Source organism: Ranitomeya imitator, chromosome 6, assembly GCF_032444005.1.
Source record: "Ranitomeya imitator isolate aRanImi1 chromosome 6, aRanImi1.pri, whole genome shotgun sequence".
Taxonomy (NCBI): Eukaryota; Metazoa; Chordata; class Amphibia; order Anura; family Dendrobatidae; genus Ranitomeya; species Ranitomeya imitator.
This window is the reverse complement of record NC_091287.1, coordinates 397,909,450-397,928,899: the sequence shown is the minus strand read 5'-3', so window position 1 is coordinate 397,928,899 and position 19,450 is coordinate 397,909,450. Positions and strand designations below refer to the sequence as shown.

The window sequence follows — 19,450 nt, the reverse complement described above, 5'->3', positions numbered from 1 at the left end:
CCCTGTGTGCCTAAACATTGGAGATCCCCCACAAATTACCCCATTTTGGAAACTAGACCCCCAAAGGAACTAATCTAGATGTGTAGTGAGCACTTTGAACCCTCAAGTGCTTCACAGAAGTTTATAACGCAGAGCCATGAAAAAAAAAAAAAAAAATTATTTTCTCAAAAATGAATTTTAGCCCGCAATTTTTTATTTTCCCAAGGGTAACAGGAGAAATTTGACCCCAAAAGTTGTTGTCCAGTTTCTCCTGAGTACGCTGATACCCCATATGTGGGGGTAAACCACTGTTTAGGCACATGCTGGGGCTCGGAAGTGAAGTAGTGACGTTTTGAAATGCAGACTTTGATGGAATGCTCTGTGGGTTCACGTTGCGTTTGCAGAGCCCCTGATGTGGCTAAACAGTAGAAACCCCCCACAAGTGACCCCATTTTGGAAACTAGACCCCGAAAGGAACTTAGCTAGATGTGAGGTGAGCACTTTGAACCCCCAAGTGCTTCACAGAAGTTCATAACACAGAGCAGTGAAAATAATAAATACGTTTTCTTTCCTCAAAAATAATTTTTTAGCCCAGAATTTTTTATTTTCCCAAGGGTTACAGGAGAAATTGAACCACAAAAGTTGTTGTCCAGTTTCTCCTGAGTACGCTGATACCCCATGTGTGGGGGTAAACCACTGTTTGGGCACACGTGGGGGCTCAGAAGGGAAGTAGTGACTTTTGAAATGCAGACTTTGATGGAATGGTCTGCGGGCGTCACATTGCGTTTGCAGAGCCCCTGGTGTGCCTAAACAGTAGAAACCCCCCACAAGTGACCCCATTTTGGAAACTAGACCCCCCAAGGAACTTATCTAGATATGTGGTGAGCACTTTGAACCCCCAAGTGCTTCACAGACGTTTACAACGCAGAGCCGTGAAAATAAAAAATCATTTTTCTTTCCTCAAAAATGATGTTTTAGCAAGCAATTTTTTATTTTCTCAAGGGTAACAGGAGAAATTGGACCCCAGTAATTGTTGCGCAGTTTGTCCTGAGTATGCTGGTACCCCATATGTGGGGGTAAACCACTGTTTGGGCACACGTCGGGGTTCGGAAGTGAGGGAGCACCATTTGAATTTTTGAATACAAGATTGGCTGGAATCAATGGTGGCGCCATGTTGCGTTTGGAGACCCCCTGAAGTGCCTAAACAGTGGAAACCCCTCAATTCTACCTCCAACACACCCCTAACCCTTATCCCAACTGTAGCCGTAACCCTAATCACAACCCTAACCCCAACACACCCCTAACCACAACCCTAACCCCAACACACCCCTAACCCTAACCACAACCCTAATTCCAACGCAACTCTAAGGCTATGTGCCAACGTTGCGGATTCGTATGAGATTTTTCAGCATCATTTTTGAAAAATCCGCGGGTAAAAGGCACTGCGTTTTACCTGTGGATTTACCGTGGATTTCCAGTGTTTTTTGTGCGGATTTCACCTGTGGATTCCTATTGAGGAACAGGTGTAAAACGCTGCGGAATCCGCACAAAGAATTGGCATGCTGCGGAAAATACAACGCAGCGTTCCCGCGCGGTATTTTCTGCACCATGGGCACAGCGGATTTGGTTTTCCATATGTTTACATGGTACTGTAAACCTGATGGAACACTGCTGCGGATCCGCAGCGGCCAATCCGCACCGTGTGCACATATACCTTTAGAATTAGGCTGTGCACACGCTGTGGAAAACGCTGCGGATCCGCAGCAGTTTCCCATGAGTTTACAGTTCAATGTGAACCTATGGGAACCAAAAATCGCTGTACACATGCTGCGGAAAAACTGCACGGAAACGCAGCGGTTTACATTCTGCAGCATGTCACTTCTTTCTGCGGATTCCGCAGCGGTTTTACAACTGCTCCAATAGAAAATCGCAGTTGTAAAACCGCAGTGAAATGCGCAGAAAAACCGCGGTAAATCCACGATAAATCGGCAGCGGTTTAGCACTGTGGATTTTTCAAATCCGCTGCGGAAAAATCCGCATAGGACCAGAATACGTGTGCACATACTGAAACCCTAACCCTAGCCCTAACCCTACCCCTAACCCTACCCCTAACCCTAGTTCTTACCCCAACCTTAGTGAAAAAAAAAAAAATTCTTTATTTTTTTATTGTCCCTATCTATGGGGGTGACAAAGGGAGGGGGGTCATTTACTATTTTTTTATTTTGATCACTGAGATATAACCTATCTCAGTGATCAAAATTCACTCTGGAACGAATCTGCCGGCCGGCAGATTCGGCGGGCGCACTGCACATGCGCCCGCCATTTTGGAAGATGGCGGCGCCCAGGAAAGAAGACGGACGGACCTCGGGCGGCCAGGTAAGTATAAGGGGGGGGGAGATCAGGGCACGGGGGGGGGCGTCGGAGCACGGGGGGGTGGATCGGATCATGGGGGGGGTGGATCGGATCATGGGGGGGGGGTGGATCGGAACACGGGAGGGAGGATTGGAGCACGGGGAAGGATTGGAGCACGGGGTGAGGGATCGCTGTGCGGGGGGGGGTGGATCGGAGCACGGGGGGGTCGCTGTGTGCGGGGGGGGGATCGGAGTGCGGGGGGGTTTGATTGGAGCGCGGGGGGTGTGATTGGTGCACGGGGAAGCGGACAGGAGGACGGGGGAGCGGACCACAGATCGGGGGGCTGGGGGGGCGATCGGAGGGGTGGGGTGGGTGCACATAAGTGTTTCCAGCCATGGCCGATGATATTGCAGCATCGGCCATGGCTGGATTGTAATATTTCACCAGTTTTTTAGGTGAAATATTACAAATCGCTCTGATTGGCAGTTTCACTTTCAACAGCCAATCAGAGCGATCGTAGCCACGAGGGGGTGAAGCCACCCCCCCTGGGCTAAACTACCACTCCCCCTGTCCCTGCAGATCGGGTGAAATGGGAGTTAACCCTTTCACCCGGCCTGCAGGGACGCGATCTTTCCATGACGCATATGCTGCGTCATGGGTCGGAATGGCACCGACTTTCATGACGCAGCGTATGCGTCAAAGGTCGGGAAGGGGTTAAAGACCAGCAAAGCTGGTAATGTGCCTTTAAGAACAAGAATGCTGGTCATGCTCCTTTAAGACCAGGGATGCTGGTCATGTGCCTTTAAGACGAGGGCATACTTGCCATGTGCCTTTAAGACCAGTGCCTACTGGCCCTGTGCCTTTAAGACCAGGGCATACTGGCCTGATTAAGTACTAAGGAAAAGGAGACCGGCTTCTGGCAGAGCAGAGAATGCTGGGGATGTGACCCTTTTAAAACTAGGGGACCCTTAAGACCAGGGAATGCTGGTCCTGGGTTTAATAAAAAGGCATGGAAAGCTGGGGATGCACCTATGGGCCCAGCTACTACCGGGCAGAGTATCAAATACCAGGGAATGAGTCACCAGGGAATGAGTCACCAGGGAATGAGTCAAGTCATGAGAGCTTTGTTGCTGGGAACTCACAGCTCTCTGTTTGCAAGCCTGCACACTGTACTATACATTCTGTAGTGTGCAGGAGCACCAGAGATTGCAGCCTTAAGTATATAAAAAAAAACAGGGAAAGCTAGTCCCTTAATGCTGCCGGGATGCGTGCCGGGGGCGGGGGGGGGGGGAGATATTGGGGCAATTCACCTTACTCAGGTTCTGAGTCCCCCGTCTGGAATAGCGCTGACTTCAGCGCTGAAAAACCGCCGGCCGCAGCCCCCTCCAGAAGAAATAGTGACCGCAATGGAGGAGGAAGAAGATGGCCGCCGAGATCTCGTCTGGAACGAGAAGCGCCTGAATAGGGGGGCGGAGCCGCTAGAAGGGAGCAAGCGGTGGGCGGGGCTTCCCGGGATGCGGCCTAAACAGGGCCGAAGCCAGGGACTAAATTTATGGCTTCGGCCGGCGCGCACCCGCAGACTGAGGGGAAAAGTGCCGCGAAGCTCTGTGGGGACCCAGTCGCTATGGAGCCCTCCTCTGACCGCCGGAAAACCCAAATCTCACGGAGCACTTACCCCAATATGGAGGGGGTGGCAGATGCTGCAGGTAGGAGCTGTGCCCGGGTAGATAGGACGGTGCAGGGTTGGGGAGCCTCCATCCACCATCCCTGCAGAAGGGGGGTGGAGAGGAACCGTCTGCCTCCTTCCATCATCCGCTTTTTCAGTGGTGATGCAGTGGGGGCTGCTCGGACGCCACGCTGGAAGGTGCCTCTGTATAGCCGAGGGTAAAACCTGGTGGACAGGGCTGAATGTCCGGCAATAGGCCTGGCTGCAGAAGAGGATACTGAAGGTGAAACTCCAGTGCTCGTCTGATAAGGGAGGGGGGAGATCGGTGCCCTTGAAGGGGCCCGTCGCCCCTAAAATCAGCTCAGGCAGTGGCTTCCCACGTCGCAGGAGAGGATACGGAGAGGTAAAACTCCCGTGCTCGCCTGTTGATGGTTCGAGGAGATCGGAACATGAAAGAATCCGTCGCCCCATTCGACCGTAGTAAAAAGTAAAAAACGGTAAAAAAGAGTTCTTTGGGTCTGAATAGCAGACCCGTCCGTGTGCCTCCTACGGACACTAAGCAAGAACTGGTTAGCTGGGAGCCAGCAGGAGGGTGTATACTGCAGGGGAGGAGCTGACTTTTTCTTTGTATTACTTAGTGTCAGCCTCCTGGTGGCAGCAGCATACACCCCATGGTCTGTGTCCCCCAATGAGGCGAAGGAGAAACTACATTTATATACTTTTACACAAAAACTTTTATAGAAAACAGAATTATTTCTGCATATCTTTATTCTGAGAGTTAAGAGGTTTTTTTTTTATTTCTTTGCTGATTGAACAGCTTGTTTTGGGGGTGACAAGAGCACATTTTCAGCTCTATTACTTTTATTTACATTCAACTTTTTGATAGAGTCTCATTACACCTTTTTTTTGGCGGTACAATGAAACCGATGTAACAGTTTTATAGATCAGGTCCTTCTGAACACAGCTATCCCAGATGTGTACTGTGACAGTGTGCACATCGCGTGGGTACAGCTCTTGTTCCATGTACGATTGCCACGACGTACCTATACATCATTGATCGGGAACCCCTTTCCGACCAATGACATAGTTATGTCAATTATCATGAAGGGATTAAAAACATCTCCCAAATCCAACCTATTCTCGCCTTTGGAACTGCAAAGAAAGGTTTACAGTGGCGTTTATTCATTCTCGTTGTAGCAACCCTGCTGGCATCACTGCATGGCCTCCCATCCCCCACCTGCATTACACTCAAACTCACTCACTTCTCTGGGCCTTGTGGTGACTTCTCTCTGCTGCCAGCTCCATGCTGTGTGCCTCATGTCTGCTGTTTGCTCTGTGCATGCTCTGTCTGTGTGCATAGTGGGGGCGGCGCCGGAAACTCCTGTTTCTTATAGAGACTGTGTGCACCTTGCAAAGTTGTCCCTGGCCCATCGCCATGAGGCTTCCTGTATTTAAGACATCCCCACCCATTGGTGGGGGCCTGTGCAATTTACTCCCTCAGTCAGTTCTTAGCTGCTGAGGTGCCAGGCTATGTCTCTGTGACTCTTGTGTTCTGCCACCCAGGGGGGCGATGTACCCTAGTCTGCTTCCTGTGTAGCCACCCAGTGGGGCTTAGTACCCAGGCCTATGTCCTTGTGTAGCCACCCAGAGGGGCATCGTACCCTGGCTTGTGTCCATGTTTCTGTGCCTTATCCCGTTCCTGACTCTGTCTTAGTCTAGTCCTGTTCCTGTGTTCGTTTATATCCCTGTCTTTATTTCCTTTCCCTCCTGTGTGTTCTCCGTTTCTTGCTTTGCTCCGCTCTCTGCGACCTTGCTTTGCTCCTTGCTCTGCATTCTGTTACCTTGCTCTCCACTCTGACTTTGCTCTGCTCTCAGCTCTGTGGCTTTGCTCTCAGCTCTGCACTCTGTGGCTTAGCTCTATCTCTGCTCTCAGTAACTTTGCTCTGCACTCTGACCTTGCTCTGCGGTTCTACCTGGCTCCGCGGTTCTACCTGGCTCCGCTCTTTGCGGTTCTACTTTTCCTGCTCTTGGCTCCGCCTCCTGCGTTTCTGCACTTGGCTCCAGCTCTTGGCTCCGCTTACTGCGTTTCTGCACTTGGGTCTGCCTCCGGCATCTCTGTTGTTGGCTCTAGCTCCTGTGCTTTTGCTCTGCATCCACTCTTGCGGTCTTCCTCTACCTTTTCTTAAGTCCTCCTGTCTGAACAGGTGTTTTACATACCTGTCTGCAAACCGGTCCCTACCGGTTCTTCCAGTGTACCAGCCTTGTCCGTGCTTGCCTACCAGAGATCCAGCTGTGCCCACCTGTGTCTCTGTTGTACCAGTCTGTCTGCCTGTGTCCCAGCCGTACCCGCCTGTCTGCCAGAGTGCCAGCCGTGCCCGCTTGCCAGTCTATGTTCCGTTCCCCGGTGGGATCAGTAGCCACAGCCAGACACCACCCTGGAGTGGTACCTGGTAGCTTCCTATTGCACAAGTCTGACCTCACCATCAGAGGCTCCAGCGAACACCTAGGAAGCTACTTAGTTACGCCCCTTCCAGGGAAGTTTGGTCTGTGGGTCCAGTGGGGCCACACGCCCGCGCCAACCAGTCTGGGCGCGAGCGTGACACTCGTCTTGACTACTGCAATAATCTACTGATTCATCTCACTCTAACCAAACTTTCTCCAATCCATACTGAACACGGCAGCCAGGGTCATATTTCTGTCCAGCCAATGCACAGATGCCTCCACCTTACACTAGTCAATACACTGGTTTCCCATTCGCTACAGAATACAATATAAACTTATCTCTCTCACCTAAAAAGCTCTCCACAGTTCTGCACCACCCCACATCTCTTCCCTAGTCTCTGTCCAACACCTTACCCATGCTCTCCATTCTGGAACTAATGTAAGACTAACTAATCCAAACCATGCACCTCTGTCTCCAAGAATTCTCTTGTGCTGCACCAGTTTTCTGGAATGCACTACCCCCTTACAATATGACTAATCCCTAGCCCTCACATTTTTAAGTGTGCTCCAAAAGCATCTCTTTAGACAAGCCCATCAACTCACTTGACTATTTTAACTCTTCCCTGTTCCATTTGTCTAAATTTGATATGAATCTGGTCCCTCCTATTCATCTGTCTGCACATCCTCCATGCAGTCAATAGCACTTGGCAAGCGTACTTACACTGGCTGATGACCAGATCATGCAGCTTATTTGAAATACTCTATTTCCATACATTATTATTACTATTATTATTATTTATTGTTATAGCGCCATTTATTCCATGGCGCTTTACATGTGAGGAGGGGTGTACATAATATACATGACTAGCACTTGTTACCTATTGATTCACCCCTTATTTCCTTATAGATTGTAAGCTTGCGAGCAGGGCCCTCACTCCTCCTGTATCTGGTGAACTGGGTTACTTTGTATTATTTTTATCTGTACATATCCCGTGCTTAATTGTTAAATGCTGCAGAATCTGTTGGCGCTATACAAATAAAATTATTAGAATTATTACTGTTCGCTTTCAGAAAACAATGAACTATTTATATAACTTTATTCTGCTTTCAAATAATTTCTATTATTGATAACTTATTTCTTACCGTCCAGAAGTAAATTCTCTTTTCTGACACAAAATAATTTTCACCCACCTATATTTCAACATGAACATTCAGACTCGATGCCACACCTTCCCCAGGTGTAAAATGTTAGTGTTTATTAAAGCTTAAGCCATACTGTAATACAACAAGCAATGAAGATTCTCCAGTAGTGTAGAAAAGGTTTTCAGGTCTTGACAGAAACACAGAATACATAAGCTTAACAGTCTACACTGAATATCTGACAAAGAATAATAAGCAGATTAAAAAAAAAAAATCATTACCGACCGCAGATGTTAAATTCGGTGTCCAGCTATACAGGCAGTTCTCACCAAGCTTTGCTGAAAATGTAACATGTGAATTTTCCAGGGGACTTCAAAGGGAAGTGTGGTCTTCTGCTACCATGTCATCAGGTGGTTAAGAAACATGGCCAGGTAGGTTATTGAGGAATAATCTCTGTAAGCCATAGCGATGGATGGATCTCAAAGGAAAATTATGAAGACCATATTCTTTTTTTCCTACATGCTGTGGTATTAACTGATGACCGTGAAACAAAAAAACAGCTTATGAACTGTTACCTTCATGGGCAAAGTATACACACAAATCTGATACAAACTATACAAAAAACTAATGCCTAGAAAGTTAAACCATTTATTACATACTATGCAATCTGAAAATCAGATGAGCCGCTGAATAGAGAATGCTTTTAAAGGCGCTCTGATAGGAAATAATGGAAACCTAGAGACTGGTCAGTATTAAACCAGAGTCTTGAATGATAAGATGCAACTATTACTCAATTAGAAATGTTTCAGGTTACGTTGAAGCTTTGATTATTATTTTATGATTTTAATTTTTTTGGTAGGTGTTCATTTAATTGAAAAGAATATTCAGAGAAGCATAAATATATATCATCCGTATTAATGGAAACGATCTGTCAGACATAAAGAGGACAGGTCAGTTCTCCTGACTGCTATATTTCTATTCCTTATCAAACAATTCTGGAGCACTTTTTTTTAAACTTAAGACGATGTTATGCTGTTTCTCAGTGATTCTTCCTAGCAATTTATAAAACGGATTGGTAACTTGAGGATAGCAGATGGGGGTACACTCCGACACTGTCCAATCTGTGAAGACCCAATCGGACTGGAGGGCAACACTATTAAAAAGTTATTAAAATGGTAACACAGGGGCAGGTATTTAAAGGGAATCAGTCAGCAGGTTTTTACTTTGTAATCTGAAAATAGAATGCGGAAGGGATTAAAACACAGAATTCCACGATGTGTCAGATGTCAGGCTATGTGCTGTTTGCTTACAACAAATGTTTTATCATCTGGCGATTATCATTGCCATGACTAGCTGGCATGCTGGCTCTCATCCAACTTTGCCCCCTCCTGTGATTAGCAGCTCACTGTCTATAGACAATGGCCAAAGAGCTTAGTGTGGGCGGGGGCAGCTTTCTCAGCTATGCTGCACTCCTAAATCTAAAAACACTGTGTGAGAACTGCTGTACCCAGTAAACTAAGTGATTCATCAACTTCATTGGATTCAGGGTCTCTGCCTACATCAGGCTGCTCTCAGACGAGGTAGCAAAAACCTTCTGACAGATTCCCTTTAATGTATTTATACATTTCTTGGAGGAATAACATAGGAACTGCACAATGAGAAGTGAAAAAAATAATGCTTCAGAACTGTTATTTTATAGGGGTATACAAATATATGCAAGGTCATGAGAGTTGACAAGTCTTTAGCAAATCGGATTTGTTATTTCCAAACTAAAGGGGAAAAAAACCAAGAAAAAATTATCAACTATGCATCACAAATTCCAAATAAATGTAATGTCATTGTGTTACTAGTCTTACATATTTCGAGGGTAATACTGTAAGCTTAAGGCACAAAGCAGAAAGGTATATCAACTGTTATTAATACTGAAGTAGAACCTTACATTATTCCCAATGCATATTTAGCAATTCATTCTTCATTTCCACCCATTATTTTAAGTATTTTTATGGTCTTTTTTGTGAGGTGACTTTTGTGTTGTTTCCAGTAGATTTCTTTTTTGGTGGGGGAAGAAGCATGGGTTTAATGATATGAAACTTCACAAAAATAGTCATTTAGGAAATACAAGTATATACTGAAAGAATGTTCTGATCTGAACAGTTTTGACAGTAATGATTACACCCAAATGCTGTCAATTTCGTGGTAGATAAACTCATAGATAAAATGAGCAAAAATGTAACGGTGCCATGAACTTCAGCAAATAGTGAGGCCTAAGTGTGAGATGTGCTTTCTATAGTGGCCAGAGGAGGGAAGAACGAAAAAAAACGAGCCCTTGAGACCTGATTCATTCCATGAGGGTAATAAGTTATAGGAAATAAGGTAGGGGCTAATGATGCTTCTTCTCTGTAGTTGTGAGGCAGAGGCCACCAACTATAAAGGACTCATACTTCCTTGCCAGACTTCTACAGGATTGCCAAGCCTCTTTATAAGCAGTGGACTGCCTTTTTGTTTTCCATTTGCATTGCTTTAAGTACAGTGTGCAATCTTTGGAGTGTGATCATTTTATGTGCAGGTGATAACTTTATAAACAAATTACTTTCACAACTTTAAATATGTAGGGGGTGAAATGTCTCAAATTCTAGCGAAGATCACTCTAAATTAGTAACAAGAGCACCACGGTGCAGGCTTCATGATGCCTTCACATACACAATTGTAGGCCCATCCAGATGCTTGCCCAGGTATACACCGAGAATGTTGCTGAAATAATAAGTTTTCTTTTCAACCAAATTATTAAAAACAAATGATTTAGTAAGGCTTCCTTTCCCACATCAAGGAAGGTCTCTCTACCACTAAACACAGATGAACGTGCACGAACCATACAATACATACAAAAAAAAAATGTTCATTTTTAAAAGGATTTCCAGATTTCAAAGACATTCGACAGTCCAGTGATTTCTTGTGATGACCAGTACGTAGCAAAGCGAATGCTCAGAGACAAAAGTATGCGGCACCACTAGAGATATGCTTGGCTCTTTGCATAAGGATGTCATCGCCTTTTAAAATCCTGAGAGCGACTGAAGGAATAATCATGAAATACATATAGAAAAATAAATATAAACACGTCGTGGAGGGACATCTCCTTGGTATAACTTTCTTGTCTTCCTGATTATGGAAACCTTAAAGGATCATTTACCATTCTAACATGTATATGAAAAAAGAAAAATCACAAATGGTGGGCAAGATTAAAAAAAAAAAAAAAGTGATAATTGTCCAGTGATCAGAATCCAGCAGACACACTGGTAGTGTAAGGATGGTCAGGGTAGTAAGAACAATGGGCATTGTAGTGTTGGGCACTTGTAAGGTCTACATTCATTATTCAGTATCAGAAAAGACATCAAGTTAGCTTCTTTGTTCTGCCTTTGCGACATTCTGTCTCCTAACATGACATACTGAATCTGTAAATGAATAAAAGAAATTCTATTACTTCTTTTAAAGAAAATAAAGCTCTAATGCAGTAAATACAATCTCCAGTCCAAGGACTACCAGCAGGCCTACTACTAAGCATTTCAGTTCTCGGGCACATGTGGAGCAATGTCCACTAAAATACTTGTGCACACGAGTGACAGTCCCAAAATAAAAACTAAAAAAAAAATAAATGTATAATTATGTATAATTGCTCCTGCCACTGCTTTATCAACCACAGTCTACTAGTGTGATTTATTGATTCTTTCCATTATTACCTGGCACAGAAAAATACAAGTGCTTGGCAGATACTACACAATACAAAGAAAATACTAACATAATGTGGCAAGATCAAGCATACACTTTTGTAGCAAACCAGTTAACAGAGAATGAAGTTTGCACTAATAAAACCGGAGCATTAAAAAATATGTACAGAAAGCAAAGACTACAAAACAAGCAATTGTGAGACTAGTACAATAAGATTCTTCGTTCAATGGCCTTCCGACAAATGGGACATTCACTCATCCGATCACCGCAGAGCTGACAGGTTCCGTGTCCACACATGAAGATCATATTTTTGAGCCGGTCCAGGCAAACAGGACACATGGTCTGTAGTAATGGAAATAAATGATGGGGTCACTCCAAGGTCAGAAATGTTCAAAGGCAATCGATTATGCTTCACATATATACAATATTTTCCGCACAACACAGAAGAAGAGAAACACCTGAACTAGATGATAAGCAAGAAGTATAGGTGTGGAAATTATTCTATATTTTCAAAGTCCTATATGAGGGCTCCAAGTTCACAGTCCTTTCTTGTTGTCTTTGAGACAGTTCAGCAGATGGTGTCTACTATACAGCAGATACAGTACTATGGCTGGGGCTAATAATACAGACGGTGTGTGCTTTACAGCAGATACTATGGCTGGGGCTAATAATACAGATGGTGTGTGCTTTACAGCAGACACTATGGCTGGGGCTAATAATACAGACGGTGTGTACTTTACAGCAGATACAGTACTATGGCTGGGGCTAATAATACAGACGGTGTGTGCTTTACAGCAGATACAGTACTATGGCTGGGGCTAATAATACAGACGGTGTGTGCTTTACAGCAGATACTATGGCTGGGGCTAATAATACAGACGGTGTGTGCTTTACAGCAGATACAGTACTATGGCTGGGGCTAATAATACAGACGGTGTGTGCTTTACAGCAGATACAGTACTATGGCTGGGGCTAATAATACAGACGGTGTGTGCTTTACAGCAGATACAGTACTATGGCTGGGGCTAATAATACAGACGGTGTGTACTTTACAGCAGATACAGTACTATGGCTGGGGCTAATAATACAGATGGTGTGTGCTTTACAGCAGATACAGTACTATGGCTGGGGCTAATAATACAGATGGTGTGTGCTTTACAGCAGATACAGTACTATGGCTGGGGCTAATAATACAGACGGTGTGTGCTTTACAGCAGATACAGTACTATGGCTGGGGCTAATAATACAGACGGTGTGTGCTTTACAGCAGATACTATGGCTGGGGCTAATAATACAGACGGTGTGTGCTTTACAGCAGATACTATGGCTGGGGGCTAATAATACAGATGGTGTGTGCTTTACAGCAGATACTATGGCTGGGGGCTAATAATACAGACGGTGTGTGCTTTACAGCAGATACAGTACTATGGCTGGGGCTAATAATACAGACGGTGTGTGCTTTACAGCAGATACTATGGCTGGGGCTAATAATACAGACGGTGTGTGCTTTACAGCAGATACAGTACTATGGCTGGGGCTAATAATACAGATGGTGTGTGCTTTACAGCAGATACTATGGCTGGGGCTAATAATACAGACGGTGTGTGCTTTACAGCAGATACAGTACTATGGCTGGGGCTAATAATACAGACGGTGTGTGCTTTACAGCAGATACTATGGCTGGGGCTAATAATACAGATGGTGTGTGCTTTACAGCAGATACTATGGCTGGGGCTAATAATACAGACGGTGTGTGCTTTACAGCAGATACAGTACTATGGCTGGGGCTAATAATACAGACGGTGTGTGCTTTACAGCAGATACAGTACTATGGCTGGGGCTAATAATACAGACGGTGTGTACTTTACAGCAGATACAGTACTATGGCTGGGGCTAATAATACAGACGGTGTGTGCTTTACAGCAGATACAGTACTATGGCTGGGGCTAATAATACAGACGGTGTGTACTTTACAGCAGATACAGTACTATGGCTGGGGCTAATAATACAGATGGTGTGTGCTTTACAGCAGATACTATGGCTGGGGCTAATAATACAGACGGTGTGTGCTTTACAGCAGATACAGTACTATGGCTGGGGCTAATAATACAGACGGTGTGTGCTTTACAGCAGATACAGTACTATGGCTGGGGCTAATAATACAGATGGTGTGTGCTTTACAGCAGATACTATGGCTGGGGCTAATAATACAGATGGTGTGTGCTTTACAGCAGATACAGTACTATGGCTGGGGCTAATAATACAGACGGTGTGTGCTTTACAGCAGATACTATGGCTGGGGCTAATAATACAGACGGTGTGTGCTTTACAGCAGATACAGTACTATGGCTGGGGCTAATAATACAGACGGTGTGTGCTTTACAGCAGATACTATGGCTGGGGCTAATAATACAGACGGTGTGTGCTTTACAGCAGATACTATGGCTGGGGCTAATAATACAGACGGTGTGTGCTTTACAGCAGATACAGTACTATGGCTGGGGCTAATAATACAGACGGTGTGTGCTTTACAGCAGATACAGTACTATGGCTGGGGCTAATAATACAGATGGTGTGTGCTTTACAGCAGATACAGTACTATGGCTGGGGCTAATAATACAGACGGTGTGTGCTTTACAGCAGATACAGTACTATGGCTGGGGCTAATAATACAGACGGTGTGTGCTTTACAGCAGATACTATGGCTGGGGCTAATAATACAGACGGTGTGTGCTTTACAGCAGATACTATGGCTGGGGGCTAATAATACAGATGGTGTGTGCTTTACAGCAGATACTATGGCTGGGGGCTAATAATACAGACGGTGTGTGCTTTACAGCAGATACAGTACTATGGCTGGGGCTAATAATACAGACGGTGTGTGCTTTACAGCAGATACTATGGCTGGGGCTAATAATACAGACGGTGTGTGCTTTACAGCAGATACAGTACTATGGCTGGGGCTAATAATACAGACGGTGTGTGCTTTACAGCAGATACTATGGCTGGGGCTAATAATACAGATGGTGTGTGCTTTACAGCAGATACTATGGCTGGGGCTAATAATACAGACGGTGTGTGCTTTACAGCAGATACAGTACTATGGCTGGGGCTAATAATACAGACGGTGTGTGCTTTACAGCAGATACTATGGCTGGGGCTAATAATACAGATGGTGTGTGCTTTACAGCAGATACTATGGCTGGGGCTAATAATACAGACGGTGTGTGCTTTACAGCAGATACAGTACTATGGCTGGGGCTAATAATACAGACGGTGTGTGCTTTACAGCAGATACAGTACTATGGCTGGGGCTAATAATACAGACGGTGTGTACTTTACAGCAGATACAGTACTATGGCTGGGGCTAATAATACAGACGGTGTGTGCTTTACAGCAGATACTATGGCTGGGGCTAATAATACAGACGGTGTGTGCTTTACAGCAGATACAGTACTATGGCTGGGGCTAATAATACAGACGGTGTGTGCTTTACAGCAGATACAGTACTATGGCTGGGGCTAATAATACAGATGGTGTGTGCTTTACAGCAGATACTATGGCTGGGGCTAATAATACAGATGGTGTGTGCTTTACAGCAGATACTATGGCTGGGGCTAATAATACAGACGGTGTGTGCTTTACAGCAGATACAGTACTATGGCTGGGGCTAATAATACAGACGGTGTGTGCTTTACAGCAGATACTATGGCTGGGGCTAATAATACAGACGGTGTGTGCTTTACAGCAGATACAGTACTATGGCTGGGGCTAATAATACAGACGGTGTGTGCTTTACAGCAGATACAGTACTATGGCTGGGGCTAATAATACAGACGGTGTGTGCTTTACAGCAGATACTATGGCTGGGGCTAATAATACAGACGGTGTGTGCTTTACAGCAGATACAGTACTATGGCTGGGGCTAATAATACAGACGGTGTGTGCTTTACAGCAGATACAGTACTATGGCTGGGGCTAATAATACAGACGGTGTGTGCTTTACAGCAGATACTATGGCTGGGGCTAATAATACAGATGGTGTGTGCTTTACAGCAGATACTATGGCTGGGGCTAATAATACAGACGGTGTGTGCTTTACAGCAGATACAGTACTATGGCTGGGGCTAATAATACAGACGGTGTGTGCTTTACAGCAGATACTATGGCTGGGGCTAATAATACAGACGGTGTGTGCTTTACAGCAGATACAGTACTATGGCTGGGGCTAATAATACAGACGGTGTGTGCTTTACAGCAGATACTATGGCTGGGGCTAATAATACAGACGGTGTGTGCTTTACAGCAGATACAGTACTATGGCTGGGGCTAATAATACAGATGGTGTGTGCTTTACAGCAGATACTATGGCTGGGGCTAATAATACAGATGGTGTGTGCTTTACAGCAGATACAGTACTATGGCTGGGGCTAATAATACAGACGGTGTGTGCTTTACAGCAGATACTATGGCTGGGGCTAATAATACAGACGGTGTGTGCTTTACAGCAGATACAGTACTATGGCTGGGGCTAATAATACAGACGGTGTGTGCTTTACAGCAGATACTATGGCTGGGGCTAATAATACAGATCGTGTGTGCTTTACAGCAGATACTATGGCTGGGGGCTAATAATACAGACGGTGTGTGCTTTACAGCAGATACTATGGCTGGGGCTAATAATACAGACGGTGTGTGCTTTACAGCAGATACTATGGCTGGGGCTAATAATACAGATGGTGTGTGCTTTACAGCAGATACTATGGCTGGGGCTAATAATACAGATGGTGTGTGCTTTACAGCAGATACAGTACTATGGCTGGGGCTAATAATACAGACGGTGTGTGCTTTACAGCAGATACAGTACTATGGCTGGGGCTAATAATACAGACGGTGTGTGCTTTACAGCAGATACTATGGCTGGGGCTTATAATACATATGGTGTGTGCTTTACAGCAGATACTATGGCTGGGGCTAATAATACATATGGTGTGTGCTTTACAGCAGATACTATGGCTGGGGCTAATAATACAGACGGTGTGTGCTTTACAGCAGATACTATGGCTGGGGCTAATAATACAGACGGTGTGTGCTTTACAGCAGATACTATGGCTGGGGCTAATAATACAGACGGTGTGTGCTTTACAGCAGATACTATGGCTGGGGCTAATAATACAGACGGTGTGTGCTTTACATCAGATACTATGGCTGGGGCTAATAATACAGATGGTGTGTGCTTTACAGCAGATACTATGGCTGGGGCTAATAATACAGATGGTGTGTGCTTTACAGCAGATACTATGGCTGGGGCTTATAATACAGATGGTGTGTGCTTTACAGCAGATACTATGGCTGGGGCTAATAATACAGACGGTGTGTGCTTTACAGCAGATACTATGGCTGGGGCTTATAATACAGATGGTGTGTGCTTTACAGCAGATACTATGGCTGGGGCTAATAATACAGACGGTGTGTACTTTACAGCAGATACTATGGCTGGGGCTTATAATACAGACGGTGTGTGCTTTACAGCAGATACAGTACTATGGCTGGGGCTAATAATACAGACGGTGTGTGCTTTACAGCAGATACAGTACTATGGCTGGGGCTAATAATACAGACGGTGTGTGCTTTACAGCAGATACTATGGCTGGGGCTTATAATACATATGGTGTGTGCTTTACAGCAGATACTATGGCTGGGGCTAATAATACATATGGTGTGTGCTTTACAGCAGATACTATGGCTGGGGCTAATAATACAGACGGTGTGTGCTTTACAGCAGATACTATGGCTGGGGCTAATAATACAGATGGTGTGTGCTTTACAGCAGATACTATGGCTGGGGCTAATAATACAGATGGTGTGTGCTTTACAGCAGATACTATGGCTGGGGCTTATAATACAGACGGTGTGTGCTTTACAGCAGATACAGTACTATGGCTGGGGCTAATAATACAGACGGTGTGTGCTTTACAGCAGATACTATGGCTGGGGCTAATAATACAGACGGTGTGTGCTTTACAGCAGATACTATGGCTGGGGCTAATAATACAGACGGTGTGTGCTTTACAGCAGATACAGTACTATGGCTGGGGCTAATAATACAGACGGTGTGTGCTTTACAGCAGATACAGTACTATGGCTGGGGCTAATAATACAGACGGTGTGTGCTTTACAGCAGATACTATGGCTGGGGCTAATAATACAGATGGTGTGTGCTTTACAGCAGATACTATGGCTGGGGCTTATAATACAGACGGTGTGTGCTTTACAGCAGATACAGTACTATGGCTGGGGCTAATAATACAGACGGTGTGTGCTTTACAGCAGATACAGTACTATGGCTGGGGCTAATAATACAGACGGTGTGTGCTTTACAGCAGATACTATGGCTGGGGCTTATAATACATATGGTGTGTGCTTTACAGCAGATACTATGGCTGGGGGCTAATAATACAGATGGTGTGTGCTTTACAGCATATACTATGGCTGGGGCTAATAATACATATGGTGTGTGCTTTACAGCAGATACTATGGCTGGGGCTAATAATACAGACGGTGTGTGCTTTACAGCAGATACTATGGCTGGGGCTAATAATACAGATGGTGTGTGCTTTACAGCAGATACTATGGCTGGGGCTAATAATACAGACGGTGTGTGCTTTACAGCAGATACTATGGCTGGGGATAATAATACAGACGGTGTGTGCTTTACAGCAGATACTATGGCTGGGGCTAATAATACAGACGGTGTGTGCTTTACAGCAGATACTATGGCTGGGGCTAATAATACAGACGGTGTGTGCTTTACAGCAGATACTATGGCTGGGGATAATAATACAGACGGTGTGTGCTTTACAGCAGATACTATGGCTGGGGCTAATAATACAGACGGTGTGTGCTTTACAGCAGATACTATGGCTGGGGCTAATAATACAGATGGTGTGTGCTTTACAGCAGATACTATGGCTGGGGCTAATAATACAGACGGTGTGTGCTTTACAGCAGATACTATGGCTGGGGCTAATAATACAGACGGTGTGTGCTTTACAGCAGATACTATGGCTGAGGCTTATAATACATATGGTGTGTGCTTTACAGCAGATACTATGGCTGGGGCTAATAATACAGATGGTGTGTGCTTTACAGCAGATACTATGGCTGGGGCTAATAATACAGACGGTGTGTGCTTTACAGCAGATACAGTACTATGGCTGGGGCTAATAATACAGATGGTGTGTGCTTTACAGCAGATACTATGGCTGGGGCTAATAATACAGATGGTGTGTGCTTTACAGCAGATACAGTACTATGGCTGGGGCTAATAATACAGATGGTGTGTGCTTTACAGCAGATACTATGGCTGGGGCTAATAATACAGACGGTGTGTGCTTTACAGCAGATACTATGGCTGGGGCTAATAATACAGACGGTGTGTGCTTTACAGCAGATACTATGGCTGGGGCTAATAATACAGACGGTGTGTGCTTTACAGCAGATACTATGGCTGGGGCTAATAATACAGACGGTGTGTGCTTTACAGCAGATACTATGGCTGGGGCTAATAATACAGATGGTGTGTGCTTTACAGCAGATACTATGGCTGGGGCTAATAATACAGACGGTGTGTGCTTTACAGCAGATACTATGGCTGGGGCTAATAATACAGACGGTGTGTGCTTTACAGCAGATACTATGGCTGGGGGCTAATAATACAGACGGTGTGTGCTTTACAGCAGATACTATGGCTGGGGGCTAATAATACAGACGGTGTGTGCTTTACAGCAGATACTATGGCTGGGGGCTAATAATACAGATGGTGTGTGCTTTACAGCAGATACTATGGCTGGGGGCTAATAATACAGATGGTGTGTGCTTTACAGCAGATACTATGGCTGGGGCTAATAATACAGACGGTGTGTGCTTTACAGCAGATACTATGGCTGGGGCTAATAATACAGATGGTGTGTGCTTTACAGCAGATACTATGGCTGGGGCTAATAATACAGACGGTGTGTGCTTTACAGCAGATACTATGGCTGGGTCTAATAATACAGACGGTGTGTGCTTTACAGCAGATACTATGGCTGGGGGCTAATAATACAGACGGTGTGTGCTTTACAGCAGATACAGTACTATGGCTGG

The 19,450-nt window shown here is 45.0% G+C and overlaps 1 protein-coding gene across 2 annotated transcripts in view; it reads right to left on the bottom strand.

Moving 5' to 3' along the window:
* Positions 1-7,673: 7,673 nt before the first annotated feature.
* The window catches only part of MIB1 (MIB E3 ubiquitin protein ligase 1), a 183,087-nt gene continuing 171,310 nt past the window's right edge, over positions 7,674-19,450 (bottom strand). The window contains exons 21-22 of one of the 2 annotated variants that reach the window (XM_069731178.1): positions 11,511-11,644; positions 7,674-11,028 (exon numbers count right to left, since the gene is read on the bottom strand). In XM_069731178.1, coding sequence (XP_069587279.1) covers positions 11,010-11,028; positions 11,511-11,644 — 153 coding nt within the window. In that variant the 3' untranslated portion in view covers positions 7,674-11,009. Of the gene's footprint in view, positions 11,029-11,371; positions 11,645-19,450 lie in introns of those variants that run through there. The other variant, XM_069731179.1, reaches the window with a different exon arrangement.